This window comes from Lampris incognitus, chromosome 3 (genome assembly GCF_029633865.1).
Source record: "Lampris incognitus isolate fLamInc1 chromosome 3, fLamInc1.hap2, whole genome shotgun sequence".
Lineage (NCBI taxonomy): Eukaryota > Metazoa > Chordata > Actinopteri > Lampriformes > Lampridae > Lampris > Lampris incognitus.
This window is the reverse complement of record NC_079213.1, coordinates 60,618,942-60,637,928: the sequence shown is the minus strand read 5'-3', so window position 1 is coordinate 60,637,928 and position 18,987 is coordinate 60,618,942. Positions and strand designations below refer to the sequence as shown.

The 18,987-nt window shown below is 44.4% G+C and overlaps 1 protein-coding gene across 1 annotated transcript; it reads right to left on the bottom strand.

The window, feature by feature from the left end:
* Nucleotides 1–2,199: 2,199 nt before the first annotated feature.
* On the bottom strand, nt 2,200–13,935 carry LOC130109465 (cytochrome P450 2J4-like). The gene is made up of 9 exons (XM_056276373.1): nt 13,683–13,935; nt 12,472–12,634; nt 10,938–11,087; nt 10,666–10,826; nt 10,279–10,455; nt 8,762–8,903; nt 4,187–4,374; nt 3,940–4,081; nt 2,200–2,381 (listed from the first exon to the last, which is right to left on the bottom strand). The coding sequence occupies exons 1-9, from the start codon at nt 13,890–13,892 to the stop codon at nt 2,200–2,202; spliced, it is 1,515 nt and encodes a 504-aa protein (XP_056132348.1). The 5' UTR covers nt 13,893–13,935.
* Between the last annotated feature and the right edge of the window lie 5,052 nt (nt 13,936–18,987).

Here is an 18,987-nt window from a genome sequence, read left to right as displayed (position 1 = left end):
TCTATTCTAATCAAGTGACATCTGCCCTATAGTGCCTCAGGTTCATAGTCTGGACCCGGGTCTACAGGATGTAAAACAGGAAACACGAAATAAATAATAATAATAATCCTGGGTAACATCAAAATACAAGAACTACAGAAGATTGCACTACTTGGAACATCTCATATCCTAAGAAAGGCACTATCCATCAAATAGACTTCTATCTCATTCTAACCCTAGGCCCAAGGAATGGGCCTGGTTATTATGTTGTATTATGGCATGAAGTTAAAGGAATTTTGTATAATAATAATAATAATAATAATAATAATAATGATAATAATAATGATAATAATATATTGAAACCGAGGAAATTCAGGTACTTTTTAAAAAATGTTTATTGAGTTTTGCAATTTGTTCAAACATAACACAAACAAACAAGCATATGAACCCCCTTCCTCCCTTCCATCCCCAGAGCAGAGATAAACAGGAAGAAAAAAAATTGTGGTACAGGTGACAATATCAAAGACAGAATTAGCATTATGTGTAGATGATGTCAAGCATCATGTGTAAACCCCCAAGGCATGCCAATCCAGTAACACCAGGGTTCCCGCAGTACATGGACCCCTAAAGAAAAAGAAAAACAACAACACCAGCAACAACAACAGTGTGTGCATGTGTGTGTAGAACATTCTATCTAACCTTCTGTGGCATTAGCTATCCCCATCCTCTGGGGCAACTGTTAAGCACTTTACATAGTCCAGAAAAGGTGACCATGTTTTTTCAGTTTCTCAGTGAACCTTTCAGGGAAACTCTAATCTTCTCTACCTTGAGGTAGTACAACACATCTTTGATCCATCTACTGTGGGTAGGTGGCGATACATGTTTCCATGTCAACAGTATTAGACGTCTAGCTAAAAGAGAGGTGAAAGACATAACTCTACTGAGATACAGGGGAGTGGTAGTCCTGGGGGGAATTCCAAACAGGGCCATAAGAGGATCAGGTGGAACGTCCACACCAGATATATCCCCAAAGGATTTAAAAATGTCTGTCCAGAATTCAAAGAAGCCAAGGCAGGTCCAAAACATGAGAAGCTGGTCTGCAGGTCATGGTCCTCAACGGTTTACATGCATCACATATACCAAGAAATATCCTTGCTAGTCTAGCATTAGTATAATGAATGCATGTAAGATCTTATATTGTATAAGAGTATGTGTAGCACATGAAATGAAATTGAATTCAGGTTAATTTAATGTCAGAATTTCCAATTTAAAAAAAATTATTATTGTTGTCCGTCAGTGTCTAGTGTACAGAAATGGTTGCCAGATCTCTTCCTCTACTGAGTTCCGCCTCCTTAACCCAGTATCGCAAACAAGATTGGCTTTGTCGTTTCTTGCTAACGTGTGAGAGGCTGTAGCGACATCTGGTTGTAAGAAGTGCCAAAGCTCCATCAACTAGATGTGCAACCGGGTGTCATGAGATTTTGTGTCTTAGCCACGAAATGTAATCTATGAAATCGTACAGGGGGACACGATGTCACTGACATTTTCTTGTCCGACACCACGAAGTTGTATCCAATGCATTCCTACGGGCCAAGTTTTTCTTGCGTGAGTCACGTTATCAAGATGCTGGCTCTGGCTGGTCTGACCTCTCAGGAGAATGCCGGTCACTTATTTGAAAACACAAAAACTACCCTAACCCTAACCGCCATAGTTTTTGTGCCTCCTCTCCTGGGAGGCCAGACCAGCCAGAGTCAGCATCTTGATAATGTGACTCACGCAAGAAAAACTTGGCCCGTAGGAATGCATTGGATACAACTTTGTGGTACCGGACAAGAAAATTTCAGTGACATGGTGTCCCCCTACATGATTTCATAGATTAAATTTTGTGACTATGACACGAAATCTCGTGATACCGGGCTGAGATGTGCACGTAGGCTAAGTGAGGAAGACACCTTCCTGGTGCTAACAGTTCATGTGTTTTGCCATGACAGTTTGTTTATTTAGTAGGCTACCATGTGCGTCTGCAGGAGGAAGTGGTCACTGATTCAGTGTTCATTATGACTGGCTAGCTGAACGTGTTTTGATACCAGACTTTCACTTTGTCCTGTTGCATTAACGTTAGTGTGTGTCTCAAATGAGCACCAATGACAAAAAAGCACAACAAATGCTAACATAAATTATTACTGTGGCGTTTTGAGGGCTATTCCACAACCAGCAGAATTAGTCTTGACGAGGTGTGGCACAGATTTCATAGTGGACTGGTGCCAGTGTGAGCCCGAAGCGGTAATCCAGTGAGGGCTTCACACCAGCAGGCATGGAGAAGTGAAACCTCTGCAGTAGGGAGGTAAAGAAGAGGAAGAGCTCCATCCGGGCCAGGTTCTCACCAAGACAAACTCTTTTCCCTGGGACAAATAAACATCATGAACCAATAAAAGCAAAATGTTTTAATGTTTAGCTAGTCAATGGGAAATTTCCATCAGCTAATTCAAAACTGGTACAAGATGTGGAAGCTGTGATCCAACCAGCCTCATCAGAATCAGAAACACTTTGTCATTACATTTCATGCATTTGCGCACATGAAATTAAACAAAACACCGTTTCCCCCAGCTCCCAGCAGTGCAACACAAAGACAAAAACACATATCCAAGAACAACAAGAACAAATATATCCAAACTAACACATATATAGTATTAATAAATAAATAAATCCCTATCCAGGAGAACGACCACCAGCCAGGATGACAGTGTTACCTCTTTGGGCACAGCTCCAGGCAGGGCTGTGGTCCCTGGGCCCACAGGACGCGGCAGACCAAGCTCTCCCAGCCATCAAGCGAAGACAAACATAGACACAGACGTGGACAAAGCCACTGCATGGATGGTACTGGGTGAGGCCGCTGCAAATGGGAATTTGTACCGCCATCTTCCCACACTGGAAGCTGAAGTGATCAATTTTGATAATTATCTGCTTGAGATTTATCAAGCAGATAATTTGATCATCTTTCTTTCTTTGGCATCATCAGTTATGATGTTGGCTGCCGAAAAACATGCTCAACAAGTTGTTAAGCATATTTGGGGTTTTTGGTAAAAATAGTCAGTGGTTTCCCATTGTTTTCTGCTCGTAGTACAGAGAACAGATACTAGAGTTTCCAGCATGCCTCCTGTTGTCCTGAGCTATCATTGGCCAGACGGTTTGGCTCGTCCACCAGCTACAGGTACTACACTGCTGCTGCCCAGTGTGGAGCAGGCCTATTTAAAGGCAACCTTCAAACGCCTTGTCACAGTGCCGTTATGGGGCCTTTGCAGCTTTTTTATAGGTCCACCAGTGCCACCCAATGTGCCACTGCGCCCTGGTAGCAACTGCCACTGTTGTCAGGTAAGCCTGCTTATTTCGCAGCTGTCCACCGTATTTGAGGGAGCATTCCACTATCCGCCACCTATAGACACGCTCCATAGCAGTACAGCTCTGCCAGCACAATTTGATAATCATCTGCTTGATAAATCTCAAGCAGATGATTATCAAAAAGACTTGATATAAAAAATGTAGTTTATTGCTTATCTGGTAACGCATCTGCTAACTTATTCAGTGACCCAAGAGCTACTGACCTAGTTGCTACCTGTCATATCTGTAATTACTGTAAAGAAAACAGTCATGAGTGTCTATACAAGAGCTACATCACCAGCCAAACAAGAAACGTCAACTGACACATTCATCTCAGCCCTGCAGGCTCTAAAGGTCAATGGGAGTGAGGTCAGAAACCTTTGACCTGAATTTAAAGCCTCAGAAATGACACATTCCTCTACAAATCACAATAGTTTGAGCAAAGACCTGCTTAAAAGGAAACCGTGTTGCTACTGCTGTTGTGTCTGCACCTTCCTAAACACCCAACTAAAGAGATTGTTACCCATAATGTTTGTATGTCATAGTTATTCATTCAAAAAACAACCATTGTTCACGTCTTACCAGCGGAGAAAGGGAGGAATGCAGCTGGCTTCACAAACTTGCGCTCCTCGTTTAGAAAGTGTCCTGGGTTAAAGGTGAAAGGTGTCTCCCACTCATGTTTGTCAAACAGCACCGAAGTCAGATTAGGAATAATTGTAACGCCCTATAATTAGATTTTTATGAAACGACATAAAGATCAATATGATGTGCAATGTGAAGAATATTTATTATAACACGTTCTACAGTAGTACAACTTTAGAGAAATGACCTTCGGGACTGTGTAGTCTCCCAGTTGAACATCCCTGTTGGTGATATGAGGTATGCTGAGAGGAACTATGTTGCCCATCCTCTGAATCTCATGAATGACAGCGTCAGTATAGGGCAGATTGGCACGGTCCATCATAGACGGCTGTCTGGACGAACCGATCACTCGGTCTATCTCAGCCTGGACCTTTTCTGTCGAACGGGAGAGGAATGGGTAAGTAGGGCATTCATCAACAGACGGAATGGGCTTGGCATAAAAGTTCAGTAATTGAGTACGTAAATGAAGGTATTAGTATCACATCATGCATGGTGCCAAACTGGATTTCCATCACTAATAAGGAGTTCTGTTCATTCGTCTCCTGATAGACTTGCAGCAATCATGCAGAGATTAAAACATCTCTGCTCCGTGTCCATTCTAACTCTGTTGTATATTGTATTGGGAGGAGTGGGATGTTGTGGAGCTCCTCACTGTCTCCAATCATTGCACTATAACAGTCCTCTCGGAGTAAAGGATTACGTCGTTCACAAGTTTGATTTTCATTCAATGCTGAGTAGTTCAGTAAATCCAACCATTAACCTCAAATAAGAAAGATCAATAGAGAGAGGAAATTGTTTTTTTCTACAGTAAAATGACATGGGCATGTGTGGATGCATACAGTATATATATGTACATTTCATTTACATTACAGTCATTTAGCTGATGCTTTTATCCAAAGCGACTTACAATAAGTGCATCATTTAACGTAGGAAATCAGGAGAACTACTAGTCATCAGAGGTCATAAGTGCATCTTCTCTCTAAACAAGCATCTAAGAGTAAAACCAGTGCTAAAGTAAAAGCACAAGAAAGAGTTTTTTTTTAAAATGAGTGAATACAATAAGTGCTAAGAACAAGTAACAGGGTAGTAGTTCTTGAAGAGGTGAGTTTTCAACCTGCGCCGAAAAATGGGCAGCGACTCCGCTGTCCTGACATCAGTGGGGGAGCTCATTCCACCACTGTGGGTCCAGGACAGAAAAGAGCCGTGACCAGGTCAATCGGCAGCAGGAGCCTCTGTGCGACGGGGCAACCAGGCGTCCTGAGGCAGCAGAGTGAAGTGGTCGGGTGGGGGTGTAGGGCTTGATCATGGCCTGGAGATAGGAAGGAGCTGTTCCTTTCACTGCCCTGTAGGCTAGCACCAGAGTCTTAAACTGGATGCGAGCAGCTACTGGGAGCCAGTGTAGGGACATGACAAGGGAAGTTGTGTTGGAGAACTTAGGGCGGTTGAACACCAGACGAGCTGCAGCTTTCTGAACAAGCTCCAGAGGTCTGATGGCTAACGCCAGGGCACCAGCAAGGAGGGAGTTGCCATAGTCCAGCCGGGAGATGACCAGAGCCTGGAAGAGCACCTGTGCCATTTCGTCGGTGAGGAATTGGCGAATCCTCGTGATGTTATAGAGGAGAAATCTGCAGGAGCGAGCAACCGATGCAACGTTTGCAGCAAACGACTGTTGGTCATCCAGGATCACACCCAGATTCCTCACTGTCCGAGTTGGAGTCACCACGGTGTTGTCAATGGTGATGGCCAGGTCTCGGTGCGGGCAACCTTTCCCTGGGAGAAACATCAGCTCTGTCTTGTCCAGATTGAGTTTCAAGTGGTGTGTTGCCATCCACTCCGAAATGCCAGTCAAGCACACGGCAATGCGTGTCTCTACTTGTGTGTCAGAGGGAGGGAAGTACAAGATCAGCTGGGTGTCATTGGGATAACAATGGTAAGAGAAGTCATGCAAGTATAACAGAACCCAGGGATGTCATGTACAGGGAGAACAGGAGAGGACTCAGAACCAAACCTTGTGGAACGCCTGTAGTCAGTCTGCAAGGCTCCGACACAGATCCCCTCCATGTCACCCGGTAGGAGTGACCCGTCAGGTAGGATGCGAACATTGAGAGTGCAGAGCCTGTGACACCCAGCCTCTCGAGGGTAGAGAGGAGGATCTGGTGGTTCACTGTGTCGAACGCAGCTGACAGGTCCAGGAGTATCAGGACAGAGGAGAGACAGTTTGCTCTCACAAAGTTCAGCAATTCTATCACTGCAAGGAAAGCCGTCTCTGTCGTGTGACCCCCCCTGAATCCAGACTGGTTGGGGTCCAGGAGGTTGTTATGGTGGAGGTACAAAGAAAGTTGGTTTAAGACAGCACGTTTGAAAGTTTTGTAGGAGAAAGAAGGGAAACCAGTCTTTAGTTTTTGACGTCAGAGGGGTTAAGTGATGGTTTCTTGAGAAGGGGGGCGACTCTAGCAGTCTTGAAGGCAGATGGAAAGCATCCTGCCTGGAGGGAGGTGTTGATGAGGTGGGTTAGAAAGGGAAGGAGTTCAGGTGCTATAGACTGTAGAAGACGGGGGGGGCGGGTCAAGGGAGCATGTGGTGGGGCGACTGGGTGTGATGAGGTTGAGGACCTCATCGGGGGAGAGGGGAGCGAAGTGGGATAGGATGGGGCGTGGAGAGGTGAGGGAGGGTGCAGAGGGTGGGCTAGTGCAAGGAGCACTAACCGGGTGGTGAGAAAAACAGGATCTGATGTTGTTTACCTTCTTGTCAAAGAAGTTAGCGAAGTCATCAGGGAGAAGGGAGGAAGTAGGAGGAGGAGGTGGGGGTTGAAGAAGTGTAGAGAAGGTTTCAAAGAGTTTCTTAGGATTAGAGGCAGAAGACAGGATTTTAGAGCGATATATATATATATATATATATATATATATATATACATGCATGCTACATGAACTGAAAAGGTCAATATGTATGTAATGTTTTGTCCCCCCCTCCGATACATGTGGAGCCGCCAGCCGCTTCTTTTCACCGGGGGGACGTAGCACGTGGAAGAATCACGCTATTCCGCCCTAGTTCCCCCTCCCCCCGCCTGAACAGGCATCCCAACCGACCAGAAGAGGCGGTAGTTCAGCGACCAGGACACATACCCACATCCGGCTTCCTACCCGCAGACACGGTCAATATTGTCTGTAGGGACGCCCGATCAAACCGGAGGTAACACGGGGATTCAAACTGACGATCTCCGTGTTGGTAGGCAACGGAATAGACCACCACGCTACTCGGACGCCCAATATGTATGTAATGTTAAGAGTTATCTGTGGTGGGAAGCGGCAGAAGCGGGTGGCGACTCTACATGTATCGGAGGGGCATGTGGTCGTCTGCAGCCCTCTCCGGATCGGCAGGGGGCGTGAAGCAGCGACCGGGACGGCTCGGAAGAGTGGAGTAATTAGCCGGATACAACTGGGGAGAAAAAGAGGGGGGAGGAAACAGCTATCTGTGGTGTCTCTCACCCCCGTGTATGTCAATAAATGACAGGAAGTCATAGATTAAACAACTGCCAGCTTCTCTTTACCCTGAGAAAACATTGCACATTGCGGGTCGGGCTTTCTGTTCATGACGTTCCTGCCCACCAGATGGCGCCACAAACTCTCTTACATCTTTTGCATCTTTTACAGCAGGTCTACAACTTTTTGTCATTTTGTTTGAGTAGACTAACACAACTGACTGACTGTTACAACTGACTGACTGTTACAGCTGACTGTTACAACTGACTGACTGTTACAACTGACTGCCTGCTACAACTGACTCTGTTACAACTGACTGACTGTTACAACTGACTGACTGTTACAACTGACTCTTACAACTGACTGTTACAATTGACTGACTGACTGTTACAACTGACTCTGTTACAACTGACTGACTGTTACAACTGACTGTTACAACTGACTGACTGTTACAGTTGACTGTTACAACTGACTGACTGTTACAACTGACTGTTACAACTGACTGACTGTTACAACTGACTGTTACAACTTGAATAGAGTGTGCTTGAGCTTTACTCGTACTTAAAAACTAGTTTTACATTTTATAGTTTTTACAAAACTATCACAATAAGGCTGGTATTGTCTTATATTTGGAAATTATTTCATTAAATGTCTTTATTATTTTTATTTGATCATTTATTATTTTATTCAATATTACTTTATTATGTTCGTTTATTATTGTTTTATTATTTTGATTATTTTATTAATTTATTTAAAATAATTTTCTTGTACTAAGTTGTCCCTAGGTGTGCATGTGTGATGTGTGTGTTGTGTGTGTGTGTGTGTGTGTGTGTGGGCCCTGTGATGGCCTGGCGGCCTGTCCAGGGTGTCTCCCCGCCTGCGGCCCAGGGACGGCCGGGATAGGCTCCAGCACCCCGCCACCCTGAGAGCAGGATAAGCGGTGTGGATAATGGATGGATGGGTGTGGAGTAGATATATGTTGTGTTACGTAGACCCACAATCTGCAGAGGTGCTGTATCCAGTCAGGCGTCTCCCTCCTTGCTGGACTAAAAACCCAACCCACGTCTCCTCACTCCTATTCCAGCCCGCTTGCTTTATTTTATTCTTTTAAATTTACAGCACTTAGAGATGATTTTTTAATGAAAGGACACGCTGTAACATGTTCATTCATTAATTCACGGTCCACACCCCAGGAGTCCAGTCCAGCCTCGCAGATGAGTTCATGTTTTGGCTCTTTTTACTGATTCATATTCATGTGTGTTGGTTCAGTCAGTAAGGCCTACCCTGAACGTCAGGGTACTTTGCCATGTAGAGGAGAGCCCAGCGCAGGGTGGTGGACGTGGTCTCAGAACCGGCCGCGAAAAGGTCCAAGGTACAAATCACCAGGTTGTCCTCATCAAAAGTACTCCCTGCATCCCCCTTACTCTGAGAATGCAAACACAACACGGGATTCAGACAAAACTCAGCCAGATTAATTCAACATGCAGACGGCTGACAAGTTAAAGGAAAACCCTGAATGTCTGACCCCTACAGTGAGGGGGTCCGGGGGCTCTGTTTGCTGTGGGGGCATTTTCCTGGCATGGTTCGGGTCCACTTGTCCCCTTAGATGGAAGGGTCACTACAAATCATTCATGCATTCATTCATTCATTCATCTTCAGCCGCTTCCCCGGGGTCGGGTCGCGGTGGCAGCAAGCTAAGCAGGGCACTCAAGACGTCCCTCTCCCCAGCAACGCCCTCCAGCTCCTCCTGGGAGATCCCAAGGCGTTCCCAGGCCAGATTGGACATGTAGTCCCTCCAGCGAGTTCTGGGTCTACCCCGGGGTCTCCTCCCAGTTGGATGTGCCCGAAAACCTCCAAAGGAAGGGGCCCAGGAGGCATCCTAATCAGATACCCGAACCACCTCCACTGGCTCCTTTCAATGCGAAGGCTCTACTCCGAGCTCCCTCCGGATGTCCGAGCTCCTCAGCCTATCTCTAAGGCTGAGCCCAGACACCCTACGGAGGAAACGCATTTCAGCTGCTTGTATCCGCGATCTCACCCCTTCGGTCACTACCCAAAGCTCACTGCAAATCAACACAGTTATTCTGAGTGATCACCTTTACCCTACGATGAGACATGTCTATCCTGATGGGAGGGGTCTCTGCAGGATGACAATGCCCCCATCCACAGGGCATAAGGGGTCACTGAATGCTTTGATGAGGATGAAGATGATATAGATCATGCTAGGTCCTTCAGTCACCAGATCTCAACCCAACTGAGCACCTATGGGAGATTTTGGACCGACGTGTTAGACAGCACTCTCCACCACCATCATCTAAACACCAAAAGAGGGAACAGCTTTTGGAAGATGGTGTTTCATCCCTCCTGTAGAGTTCAGACACTTGTAGAATCCATGACAAGGAGCAGTGAAGCTGTTCTGGAGGCCCAACACCTTACTAAGACACTTTATGTCGGGTATTCCTCTAATTCGTCACCCGTTTGTAGATATTTGCTGTGTTTGTTCCAGTTCAGGGCTGGAGTTCTTGCCAGTATATCAGGGTTTACTGGGATGTTCATAGGAAAAGTAATGCTGAAAGGTGGTACTTTGCACTTGGCACCACAACCTCCTGGGCATGACACCAAAATGAAATCAAGGTCAGTATAGTTTGGTGCATCAGCTGGGCTCAGTTCTCTGCTGGTTACAGACGCACCACTTTCTCTCCCTGAGGTCATAACATCACTGAATCTGCATTATTGCGCTTAGTGGGGACTCATTTCATATCAAGACAGTGGAAGTTAAGATTTTTTCCTTGCCAGTCACCATCTCGATCTCGTTCAGGTAGCAGTCGATGTAGTCCCTTGGTTCTGCGGGGTCCCGGTTCTTTTTATGCTGTTGAAGCTCCTCCTTTATCAAGTCTTTTACTTCATTCCAGATGTGCTGCACAGTATGATGTGGCCCTGGCAGGCACTTCATCAGTACAGGAAATGAATTGTAGAGCTGTGTGATGTCGAGATAATGTCATGACAACAAGGGACTGATGAGAGTGATGGTTTGGACATTACCACCTGATTATGTTAAAGAACTGAAAATTGGTTCAAGGTAATTAAATCGTGATTTGCTGAATCTTGCAGTGTATCAGTTATCTTATCAAGCATGCATGTTTGGCGATACTGTTTCACAGGGTGGTGAGCATACGGTGGTGCCTACCTGAGCCCAAATGGAGACTTCAATTTGAATAGCCCTGTCAAGTTTCCTCATTATGTTTATAAACCTCTCGTCTCCATACTCAAATCGATGACCGAACACCAGCGAGCAGATGATATTGGAGACGGTGCTGTTGATGGTGAAATGGGGCTGAAAGGGCCTGCCTGAACAGTTGACAATTAAAGAAAAGTTCATGGTTAGTGCACAGCCTCAAATATTTATGTGCACTAAAAGCGTGGTTTTGGTTGAATGGGGGAATTATGGTCCATATTTACCTTTGTGACCGGCAATTTCTTTGGCAAAAAAAGTAAATTCAACCAAGATGGCAGTTTCCAGCGACTTTTTGCCAACGCCAAAGAATTTGAGGGTGGAAAGTGCAAAACGCCTCTGCTGCTTCCAAGTAGGCCCATTTGTCATAATTATACCTGGTAGATATAATCCAAAGTTAAACAAATTTGTCAAAATCGGAGAAACTGGAAAAAGTACAAGAATATTGGGTTTGTGCACATGACATGACAAACATATATAACTTTGTTTAGTGCATACTGTTACTATAGGATAGTCATGCATGTAGTAAGGGATTAAATAATTGCCTGAAAAGGTTGATAAGGTTTAAGGCACTACTGATAACGCAACACTACGACCATCTTAACAATGGAGCAAACATGACTTCAGCACGCTCAGTTAAACCAGAACGACATAGTGGTGTGCACCAAGATTCCCAAAGGACAAAATATATCCTGTCACTTTATTATAGCCCAACCCATCTTCCTTATACTATCTCCTTCATCCCAACTCCACCCGTGAGGCACCACCTAACCAAAACCACACTTACTTTAGCCAGGTCCCAGCTCTGGAGCCTCTCCAAATAACCAGAACCAGAACCACCTGGTCATTTCATCTCATGCACTTGTGAACATGAAATGAAATGAAGCATCGTTTCCCCCCAGCAGCACAACACAAAGACTGTTGTCTTTGTGTTGTGCTGCAAAAACTACAAGAACGCACATATCCAAACTAACACACATATCCAAACTAACACACATATCCACACTAACACACATATCCAAACTAACACACATATCCAAACTAACACACATATCTAAACTAACACACATATCCACACTAACACACATATCCAAACTAACACACATATCTAAACTAACACACATATCCAAACTAACACACATATCCAAACTAACACACATATCTAAACTAACACACATATCCAAACTAACCCACATATCCACACTAACACACATATCCAAACTAACCCACATATCTGAACTTAAAATTTTTTTTAAAAAAAAATCACTGTCCAGGAGAAGGAACACCAGCCAAGATGGCTGTCAGAACTGCCGGTCTGCATGGGCTAGCAGTTAGCTTAGCCTGCCCCGCTACTGCGTACTGTCAGTCCGCTCTCGCTATTCCCTCTTTGGGTACAGCTCCAGGCAGGGCCGTGGTTCCTGGGCCCACAGGACACGCAGACCAGGCTCTCCCAGCCGATCCAGCACCAGCTCTCCCAGCCAATCAGACCAAGACAAACTTAGACGCAGACGTGGACAAAAATGCTGCATGGACGGTGCTGGGTGAGGCCGCCGCAATCTGCGCCGCCATAATAATGATGATGATGATAATGATAATAATAATAATATTATTATTAAATAAAAAACTCCATCTGTATATATTATTATTATTTTCTGTGGATATAAATCCATTTCTTTAACCACTTCCTAAAATACGAATGTGGAGAACTGCTGGTGAACAAGAGCCCTCTCCGACTTTGCTAAATGTCTGGCGTTTCCTTACCGTGATTGTGGGTTATGGTTTGCTGGAGAGGAAGTGTAGGGCGCTCTGAGAAGCTGTCTGCATGGGTTACCAGAGCTTCTTTCAGGATCTTGAGCCCGTTCAATACCACCATCCACGTCTGGCCCATTCTCAGGCTGTACACATCCCCATATGTCCCAGCTAACTGGAAGGGACATTGAAGTACAACAGCAACTTTGAGCCCTGGTCTAAAATGCAAGTATGTAACTTGATAAAGTTATACAACAGCATTCTTAACAATGCAATCACTCACTGTGTGGCATCGCTGCAGTATTATTCTGCAAAGGTTTCTATTGTGTTGGTTTTCAGACACGGTTAGTGCCCTAAACCCTTTACTGGTTTGCCCACTGGACATTCCTGGTGCACAGGTACTCTTACGTTCTCAGATACGCTCCCTTGGACATATTTTAAGCTCTTATCCAGACAGCATCCGGATGTGGGCCAGTTTAGTTAATGATGCAGCACTGATGGCCTTCTTCTGGCCCTGACAAAATGGATGTGAGCCTGAAGTGGCCCACATGTATAATAGCAAATATGGCCCAAGTATGCCAAATCAAATGTGGGCCTTTTTTTGGCAAAGACACGGTGCTCTGGGTAACATGTAATCGGGATGTGACCCTGAAGTGGTCCGTGTGGTAAGTGGTGAGTATGGCCCAAATATCACAAAACAAATATGGGCCACCTTTGGCAAATATGTAGCACATGTGGCTTTACTATGGCTTGGTTCTGGCCCAGATCTGGCAAACAGGAGCGGACCACCCAAGTGCCATCATTCCACATGGTATGTGGGCCGGATGAAAGAAAGATGAAAGTCGGGTGTGGGACGGGTCCGGGCCACAGCAATTTTGCCATCTGTGTATCTTTGGAATATTGTTTTGTACCCCTCAAGATTTTAAAAAATTTTTTTTTATGTGATTACCAAACCAGGTCACATTTGTTGTATTACAAACTTACTTGGTAAACTGTGAACTTATTGGAGAAGAAACAGTAGTTAATGGAAAGAGACAGGTACAGTGCCAGACTGGGTACACCTGGATGAAGGACTATCAGAAGGAGGCTAGAAAACCATGCCTGAGAATATGACCTCAGGGAGGGTGTTGAAAAAGTGCATGCATATGGTTCAGTGGCAAGATGGGTGGGTGCTGCATGTGAACAGCATCATAAGTCCACTGCAGACCAGCTGTACGCTCTACCTGAGTCAGGCTCTCATGGGCCCTGGTGAAGTCAACGGTGAATATGTTTCCAACGAGAGGCAACGCTCGGGGTCCCGGAGGGAAACTGCTGGGCCGACGGTTCTTCATATAATCTGCGATCACTAAAAACAGCAGAGAGAAGAGGAGCAGGGCCCGGATGTCCAGCCAGGGCAACACAGTGGATCCAGATACAACACGTAATGAATCCATATCCACAAACAAAGGCTCTAGCTTTTTCTGAAGAGGAGGTTGTCGTTATTACCTCTCTCTCTCTCTCTCTCTGAGAAGAGAAGTTTGATGGTTTGCCCCTCGCCATACAACAAAGTCCTTGGTGTTATTTGTTGATCAAATTGACCAATGAAATACTAGTCGTACTGGACTTTGACCATTTATCTGAGGCGTTTTATGTGATAATCTCTAAAAGCAGCTGCCCTTGTTTTGATCAAACTACGTCAGCATCTAATCTGTTATTTTGTCGAATGTAACAGGAGAGAAAGTGAACCTCGGCTCTTTATTTCTTTAACTGCTCAGTCCACTAGACGTGGACACTTCCACTTCTTTCTCTGCTCTGTTATTTCCACGCTGTGTTTGTCTCGTTTCTGCTTAAGCCCTGATAAAACTACAGCATACAGCAAAAGATGGAAATATCAACAAATCTATCGTAACTTCATTTAATTTCACATGATACATGATAATGTGCTACAGCTACAATGGATTCAGGAAGTATCCACCCCCTCTGACTAGCTCTTGCTTTGCTGTGTTGCAAAGTCAAACCCGAAACATATTAACAGGTATGGATGTTTATCTACGTCCATAGAATTCATTATTTAGAATGTTAAAATGAAATAAAGTCTATAGATGTATTCAGAATTGTTAAAAACCATGACAAATTGATTTATAAGTCTTGTTCCTCTTTGCATGAAAACTTAAATCAGTTCAGCTGTACTGAATGTTCTGGAGAGATCACATGAAATATTCTAACAAGAGCCACCTGGGTTGACTTTGACTCCATCTGTATTAACTGCATGATTGCACAATAAATTTGGGTGGCATGGTGGCCCAGTGGTTAGCACTGTTGCTCACAGCTGAGAAGGTCCCGGGTTCGAACCCCAAGCTGTCCCAGGTCCTTTCTGTGTGGTGTTTGCATGTTCTCCCTGTGTCTGCGTGCGTTTCCTCCCACCATCAAAAAGACATGCATGTTAGGTTTAATACTCCTGTTTGTGCCCCTGAGCAAGGCAGTGGAAAGAAGAACTGGAGTTGATCCCTGGGTGCTACAGCTGTTCCTCCTATACAATAGGATGGGATACATGCAGAGAAGACATTCAATGTAACCTACGATGACAAAATAAAATTACTTTCTTCTAAATATGACTGACTTTTGCCCCTTTTCCACTACATGGCAACGGCTCAACTCGACTCGGCTTTTTCGTTTTCCATTACTGGAAAGTACCGGCATTTTGGTAACTGTTACCACTTTTCTGGTACCACCTTCGCCAAGGTTAGAAAAAAACTGGTGCAGGTACCAAAATCAATGCAGACCAGCTACACTGAGGGGTACTGATACGGTAATGGAGAAAGACACTCTGCGAGTCGAGTTGAGCCGGTACCATGTAGTGGAAAAAGGCATTTGTGAGGTCTCGCAATTGACATTTAAATGGCAGAACAAGCTTATTCTGCCATTTAACAACTTTGAGCTATAAAAAAATATATCTTTGCTCCTGAATTGTTGAGCTGTTTTTTCTACATCAGAGGTTTCATTGCAACATCCTGTGGACATGTGTATATGTATGTATATATGTATATGTGTGTGTGTGTGTGTGTGTGTGTGTGTGTGTGTGTGTGTATATATATATATATATATATATATATATATAGCACCCACATCCAATGAAATGACAAGTCTCAAATACGAACAGCTGGACTGCACCAGCCCTGATGACATGATTCATGCCTACTGGCTGAAGACGCTAACAGCACTCCATGAATGCCTGGCCACACAGATTAACCACCTGCTACCATCAGGGTCTCACCCTGGCTGGATCTCACCCTGACTAGGCCCAGTAGGAGAGGGGCTTTAGAGTGCGGGTGCTGAACGGCAGCTGCCCACTGCTCCTAGCTACACAGCTAGGATGGGTTAAATGCAGAGGAAGAACTTCCCCATGGGGATCAATAAAGTAATAAAATAAAATAAAAAAATAAAAACATAGGGTAGAACAAGGATCATGTAGGGATCATGAACGATCCCTACAAGGGCATAACACCTTCAAATTACCTGCCTCTGTACAACTAGGAAGATCCTGTCAGGCATCATAGCAGCTAAGTTGAATGGGCACATGATTCAGTACATGAGCGAAACTCAGAAAGGGAGCAACACCACAGGGTCAAAGCATCAGTGACTGGTTGATAGAGCAGTCACCCAAGACTCTAAGACCAAACAGACCAACCTGAGTACAGCGTGGATTGACGACAAGAAAGCTTACAATTCAATGCCCCATCCCTGGTTACTCGAGTGCTTGGCACAATACAAAGCCAACAGGATGCTAATAGCCCTCATCAAGAACTCAATGCAGCAGTGGGAAACAACACTGGAATCCAACTCAAATACAATCCCACAGGTAACCATCAATTGTGGCATTTAACAAGGTGATGCACTATCCCTGCTGCTGTTCTGCATAGCCCTGAACCCCCAGAGTCAGATCATTACAAAGAGTGGATATGAATACAGGTTCAGAAGTTGAGTTGCCTTCAGCCACCTCTGATCGAGACATTGACTTGCTGATCCACCTCACCAGGATCTGCAGCGATGACATTGGGATGTCATTCGGACTGGACAAGTGCGGTTGAATTATGGCAAAAAGAGGAAAGGTGGTGAGCACCGAAGGGGTTAAATTACCAGATGGCAGGATAACAGACATACAGGACAGTTACAAGTACCCGGGTATTCCACAGGCAAATGAAAACCATGAGGAGGTAGCAAGGAGGTCAGCTACAACCAAATACTTCCAGAGAGTTAAACTGGTGAAAGGAGGGGGTTAAGGCCACAGATATCAGATATCAGGGGAGATATAGTATATACATATACACTACCGTTCAAAAGTTTGGGATCACATTGAAATGTCCATATTTTTGAAGGAAAAGCACTGTACTTTTCAATGAAGATAACTTTAAACTAGTCTTAACTTTAAAGAAATACACTCTATACATTGCTAATGTGGTAAATGACTATTCTAGCTGCAAATGTCTGGTTTTTGGTGCAACATCTACATAGGTGTATAGAGGCCCATTTCAAGCAACTATCACTCCAGTGTTCTAATGGTACAATGTGTTTGCTCATTGGCTCAGAAGGCTAATTGATGATTAGAAAACCCTTGTGCAATCATGTTCACACATCTGAAAACAGTTTAGCTCGTTACAGAAGCTACAAAACTGACCTTCCTTTGAGCAGATTGAGTTTCTGGAGCATCACATTTGTGGGGTCAATTAAACGCTCAAAATGGCCAGAAAAAGAGAACTTTCATCTGAAACTCGACAGTCTATTCTTGTTCTTAGAAATGAAGGCTATTCCATGCGAGAAATTGCTAAGAAATTGAAGATTTCCTACACCGGTGTGTACTACTCCCTTCAGAGGACAGCACAAACAGGCTCTAACCAGAGTAGAAAAAGAAGTGGGAGGCCGCGTTGCACAACTGAGCAAGAAGATAAGTACATTAGAGTCTCTAGTTTGAGAAACAGACGCCTCACAGGTCCCCAACTGGCATCTTCATTAAATAGTACCCGCAAAACACCAGTGTCAACATCTACAGTGAAGAGGCGGCTGCGGGATTCTGGGCTTCAGGGCAGAGTGGCAAAGAAAAAGCCATATCTGAGACTGACCAATAAAAGAAAAAGATTAAGATGGGCAAAAGAACACAGACATTGGACAGAGGAAGACTGGAAAAAAGTGTTGTGGACGGATGAATCCAAGTTTGAGGTGTTTGGATCACAAAGAAGAACGTTTGTGAGACGCAGAACAAATGAAAAGATGCTGGAAGAATGCCTGACGCCATCTGTTAAGCATGGTGGAGGTAATGTGATGGTCTGGGGTTGCTTTGGTGCTGGTAAGGTGGGAGATTTGTACAGGGTAAAAGGGATTCTGAATAAGGAAGGCTATCACTCCATTTTGCAACGCCATGCCATACCCAGTGGACAGCGCTTGATTGGAGCCAATTTCATCCTACAACAGGACAATGACCCTAAACACACCTCCAAATTGTGCAAGAACTATTTAGAGCAGAAGCAGGCAGCTGGTATTCTATCGGTAATGGAGTGGCCAGCGCAGTCACCAGATCTGAACCCCATTGAGCTGTTGTGGGAGCAGCTTGACTGTATGGTACGCAAGAAGTGCCCATCCAACCAATCCAACTTGTGGGAGCTGCTTCTGGAAGCGTGGGGTGCAATTTCTCCAGATTACCTCAACAAATTAACAGCTAGAATGCCAAAGGTCTGCAATGCTGTAATTGCTGCAAATGGAGGATTCTTTGACGAAAGCAAAGTTTGATGTAAAAAAAATCTTATTTCAAATACAAATCATTATTTCTAACCTTGTCAATGTCTTGACTCTATTTTCTATTCATTTCACAACATATGGTGGTGAATAAGTGTGACTTTTCATGGAAAACACGAAATTGTTTGGGTGATCCCAAACTTTTGAACGGTAGTGTATATATATATATATGGCAGCAACTGGATAGCTCAGTTGGTAAGAACGTTGGCTTTCCATGCTAGGGGGGGAGTCAAACCCCAGCTGGGACAATTATCCAGTAAGAGTCCACGGCCTTTTTACTTTTAGGTCTTATTATAACATGAACGGTAATATATAATCTCACTGGATATGTTTACATTTTAACTATAGTTATTCTAATTATGAAATTCTATTTATGCATTGAATTACAGCCTCATTACCATAGGGCCACATCCTCCCCCTTCTAACTGTCTGCATGTGCTCATGAGACGAACTATGACATACAGAGTTAAGGAAAAGATTTTAACTTAGGACTTTACTCTAATACCCTAGTTTAATAATAATGCCCTTGTGTACAGTTGTAATTAGCTGATCTCTGGTTTTTCCTGGCTCATCATAAGTCAGGCGAATTACTGATTTTACTTGTCTCTTAGAACTAGCCCTTGTTCTAAGGTCTCTATTTATCTTTGAGGTAGACATAGGCTTAGCTTTGGGAGTACTAATAGGTGTTTTGAAAACTCCCTGTTGTAGTTCAGAGTCAGAGTGGTCAGAATCAGTGGTGTTGGCACTGGCATCATCATTTTC